At 38.8% G+C, this 4,892-nt stretch overlaps 1 protein-coding gene across 1 annotated transcript in view; it reads left to right on the forward strand.

Moving 5' to 3' along the window:
- The window catches only part of LOC109541981 (ras-related protein Rap-2b), a 37,870-nt gene that overhangs the window by 28,536 nt on the left and 4,442 nt on the right, over window positions 1-4,892 (forward strand). Inside the window, exons 2-4 of the mRNA XM_048669032.1 lie at window positions 1,100-1,248; window positions 1,308-1,521; window positions 2,972-3,202. Of these exons, the coding sequence (XP_048524989.1) occupies window positions 1,148-1,248; window positions 1,308-1,521; window positions 2,972-3,202 (546 nt within the window). The 5' untranslated portion in view covers window positions 1,100-1,147. The remainder of the gene's footprint in view (window positions 1-1,099; window positions 1,249-1,307; window positions 1,522-2,971; window positions 3,203-4,892) is intronic.

Consider the following 4,892-nt stretch of genomic DNA (forward strand, 5'->3'; position numbering starts at 1 on the left):
GCACTTGCCCTAGTTTAGAAACTACGATTTTTTGAGGGAGAGCGCGTCTTTGGCTGTAAACTTTTATTTTTCGAATCGCGCTTAAACAGCAGCAAAAAATCAACGCTCAGTGCAATTTCAATGAAAATTTTTCAGTTTTAGGACGAAAACGTTCGCTACCGCAGTGAATAGTTTCAAGTTCGCACTTGCCCAGTTTACAAATTACGATTTTTTACGGAGAGCGCGTCTTTGGCTGGAAACTTTTGTTTGTAGACTCGCGCTTAAACGGCAGCAAAAAATAAAGATTCAGTGCAATTTCAATGAAAATTTCTCAGTTCTAAGATACAAACGTTCGCTATGTTCAGAAAAATTTTCAGGTTCGCACTTGCCCCAGTTTAGAAGTTACGATTTTTTTACGGAGAGCGCGTTTTTGGCTGGAAACTTTTATTTGTAGACTCGTGCTTAAACAGCAGCAAAAAATGAAGATACAGCGCGATTTCAATGAAAATTTCTCCGTTTTAGGATGCAAACGCTCACTACCGCAGTGAAAAGTTTCAAATGCGCACTTGCCCCAGTTTAGAAGTTGGTTTGCTTGAACACTTACGCTGCGTTCAAGCAAACCACTTCTGAAGATGCGGGCCACTCGTGCTTGCGAAACGTCAAGAAGAAATTCTATCGAACAACGGCCTAAAAACCCGAAAAACCCATTAGTTTCAAGGAATGGCCTGGAAAGTCTTTCTCTTTTGATACATTAGGGATATTCGGGATTTCCAACATTCCAATTACCGCTGATTGAAATTAAACTCCTGGTTGTTCTGGCCAGATAAACATTTAAACTAAGCGCTGCATTCACTTCGGCTCAAACAAACAAAATATTTACACCGGGAAAACCTACATAACTAGTCCAGCCCGATATGGGAATTTACATTTTTCCATGTGAGCGCTCGCAATGCCATTTTCTATTTCCGGCTTCGGGTGTTTTTGTTTAATTTTCCTGTTCAAACCCCTGGTTTTATTGGCGATGTTCTCTGAATATCGAATCCTGATTTCACCGCCGATATCCACAAAGCCGAAAACGTGACTGAAACTGAGGAAACACCTAAATCTACTGTTGTTTCAGCGAATTCTGGATAGGAAACATCCGCTGGCAAATCCTGCCGTAGGCCAAATGAAGGGTAGGCACCAATTTAGAAGACGGTTCAGCCTACAGCCTTCGTTTCTAAAGGAGGAGCCTGAGGATGACAGCAGCCACCATCATAACGCTAGCCGGTAAGTTTTGAGGAAATTGCCGCAATCGACCAACCCTAACCGGCCCATTGAACCATCAGGGTGCTCAGAACCCAAAAGAGTGAGGATGCAGAGTCTCTGGAAAAGGACGTTGGAGTGGCTCCAGTGGGCAACGTTAGGCACAAAATAGTGGTAATGGGCGCGGCCAAAGTAGGCAAATCATCCATCATCACGCAGTTTCTCTACGGCACATTTTCCTCAAAGTACAAAAGAACAGTAGAAGAGATGCACCATGGAGATTTCAATGTTCAAGGGGTGAGTAAGGAGTAAGCTGTATTGGAATTGTGTTCAATAAATCTCCGAAAGTTCAGTACTTTTAAGTCCCGTTGTTCCATTTGCTGGTAAAAAATTGTTGCTCAAAGAAACCCGCCGTCGTCTTCAAAAAGTTGTAAGGGTGGGCCTTTTTAATCCTGAAGTGGACACTTAAGTAAAAATGATACGCTCATATAAAAAACTCTTTATGGGCCGTATTCGGGAATGCCTGGCAAGCCAACGAACCTTAACAGCCCCAATCGTGATTGTTCTGTCTTTCTCTTTTATTGAAAAAAATTGGTTTGGGAAGCTTAAGCTCGGCAAACTTTTCGCACTTAAATGACCATTTTTCCTGCTCGCTTTAAAACGACTCTCTTTCCCGTATTTCCTGCCGGATTTTACGTGGCCTCACTTGGAGAAATTAACACACAAAAACAGCGACTGCCCTTTCCAGATGAATCGCCACATTGTCTCAGGATTTTAGTTGTTTAAAGCGCAAAGCTCGTTTCAACTTCAGTAACTTGTATAGGAAAAATAAAAGTAAGCAGCTTTGCACTGGAATTGGAAAACTTCAGAGTGGAGCAGAAATAGTTGCTTAAAGCACATGAGATAATTTTGATTTAGTTTCCTGACTGCGTGTAATTGTTATTATATTTTTACTTTCCAGGGTTTCAGCCAAATTTGTCTTTTCAAGGGACAAATTTACGGTTTCAAGAAGGCAAAGACCTAAAAGAACGTTAATATTTACCAATTATGAGTTTGTGTAAATTTTAAATCTGATGATGGCGCTCTTGTCTCGCCGAAAATTATTGAAATATACTATATTCAAAAATGTTTACTTCGTTTTACAAAAAAAGACTTTATATCGTTTATTTCATTACGTTTCGGCGAGACAACAGCGCCATCATCAGATTGAAAATTTACACAAACTCCTAATTGGTAAATATTAACGTTCTTTTAGGTCTTTGCCTTCTTGAAACCGTAAATTTGTCTCTTGAAGCGACTTGTCTCGCCGAAACGTAATGAAATAAACTATATTGAAAAATTTTTATTTCACATTTTGACTGAACCCCAGGTTAGAAAAAATATAATAACATGAGATAGTGTTTGTAATAACTTACTCGATTTGCAATAAAATGCAGGGGTTTGTTGGCAAAATACAAGTTTAATCAATATTTCCTTTCTCCTACCTACCTTAGCGTCGATTTAGAATTCGATAACCAGACACCTTTTAAGGGCTGCGCTATCTAAAACCCACGCTAACAAAGCCCGATTAATGAAACTCTCAAGAGCCACTAAACTCCACACTCAATTCCTCCTTGATATTCTAGGGGATTAGACGCGATATTTTCCATTACTGTATATGAACCCCTTTGGATGTGATTAAATAAATACAGTTCCAAGAGCTAAGAGCTTATCTGACGACTGAGCACAAGTTGGAAATTTTTTTCAGATTCATCTCACTTTAGATATATTGGACACTTCAGGCGCCTATGAGTTCCCAGCCATGAGGGCACTTTCCATATCTTCAGCGGATGCCTTCGTTTTGGTTTATGATGTTACAGATGCGACGACTTTCGAAGAAGCGCGAGCGCTTAGAGATCAAATTCACGAGACCAAATGCTCCACTAACGTCCCCATTGTGGTTGTGGGCAATAAGATCGACCTCACTGGCAATCGAGAGGTTAGTCCAACTAATAGCTTTTTAATTGATTATCATCATACCCAAGCTTCTTCTAACGATTTCGGATTAACAAAAAATCATCCTGCAACGGAATCATCAATAAACATCAGGATAATTTGAAACGAAAAACATTTGTGATGGCTACACTTCTGTATTTGTATTGTTACCAAACGGGGACAAAGGAATGGGAATTTATTTCTATAAGCGACTGTTGGGAACGAGTCTCCGGAAAAAAGCTGTGCTTTGCTCTGTGATGAAAGATGAAATGTCTTGACGATTCGAAATTGTTTGCATTGTTTACCCTTGAACTCTACTCAATTTTCCCAATTGCGTTAAGTAAGCCACTTCCGCAGACACATGTAAATATGGATGTGAAAGTGGTCCGCTGAAACTTTCCAGATTCTATTTCCATTAGTGGAGTGACGAGTACACGGTAGAAACTTTCCAAATGGGCGCTGATTATGGAGGCGAATTCGCACTTTGAAGCGGCTGCTCGTTATGCATATACGCGTTTTACGGCAGCTTTACAAGAAGCTTTAAGTTTCTCCTCAGATGCTCAAAGTTTGACAAAGCAAAACAAAGATAGTTTGGCAAAAGTTTACGTTTCCCACTTCATGTTTAAATCGCAATCGAGTTGTTGATGGTTTTAGAAAATGTTGAAGATTTAGGTTGCTTACCTACTCCATACGCAATAAATTTCAATCCTCCCGTTGGATCAAATGGGCTCCTCTGAAAAGCCCATATTGAAGCTGACTCGTAAATCAGGACTGAAGAACAAATGAAATAAAATTCCAACTAGTGACAAATGCACGTTCCATTCGACACTGGAAGCTCATGGATGTCGCATTTGCTGTTAACGACCGACAGAACATCGTTTCTAGTTTGCGCTCACTGAAACAAAAACTGGGCAATTTTAACTATGAGTGACTCGATAACCTTTCGATCTGATTGGCAGCAGGGCCGTAAATATAAAATCCCTTCGCTGCATATCCCCATATCGGGTATTAAAGTGCCCATAAATGCAAGGTGTAAATTTTAGTACTTTGGGGTATCAAATAAGGTTTAACGAGTTCAGGACGGTTAATAGGCAGCATTTATAACACGCATTGCCATGTAAATTGATTGGAATTTGGAAGAGAACAGTGTTTGTGGTCCTTTCTCCCTTTTGTGTCTTCTGCTCAGAAGCTCAGAAGATGAATTGCTTCTGGGGTCGCTTAAGGTCTACGTCTAAGGCATTTACATTTCTTAGTATCCTCTAATTAAAGGGCTCAATGTATTATAAAAGTAGAGCAGTTTCGGTCAAAAAATGATCTTTCAATGGGTGAACGAAGATTTTTTTCTCTAGTAGCAAAAAAAAACGAGCACAGTAGTTTCAAAGTAACACATTTGTCCACTTCCTACCATCAGTTAGGGTCAGAATTAGTCAGTGATTAAAAATCGATATTATTAACTACGTCTAAAAGTTTTCAATGGATTAATTTCGATTTTTAACTACTTCTAAAATTTTTTAATAGTTAAAATTTGATTTTTAACTATTTCTAAAGTTTTTCAGTATTTTAATCTCGATTTTTAACTACTTCTAAAATTTTTCAATAGTTTAATCTCAATTTTTAACTACTTCTAAAACTTTTCAATAGTTTATTCTCGATTTTTAACTACTTCTAAAATTTTTCAATAGTTTAATCTCGAT

This window comes from Dendroctonus ponderosae, unplaced genomic scaffold (genome assembly GCF_020466585.1).
Source record: "Dendroctonus ponderosae isolate FM_Combo_2020 unplaced genomic scaffold, Dpon_F_20191213v2 Dpon_F_20191213_8, whole genome shotgun sequence".
NCBI lineage: Eukaryota > Metazoa > Arthropoda > Insecta > Coleoptera > Curculionidae > Dendroctonus > Dendroctonus ponderosae.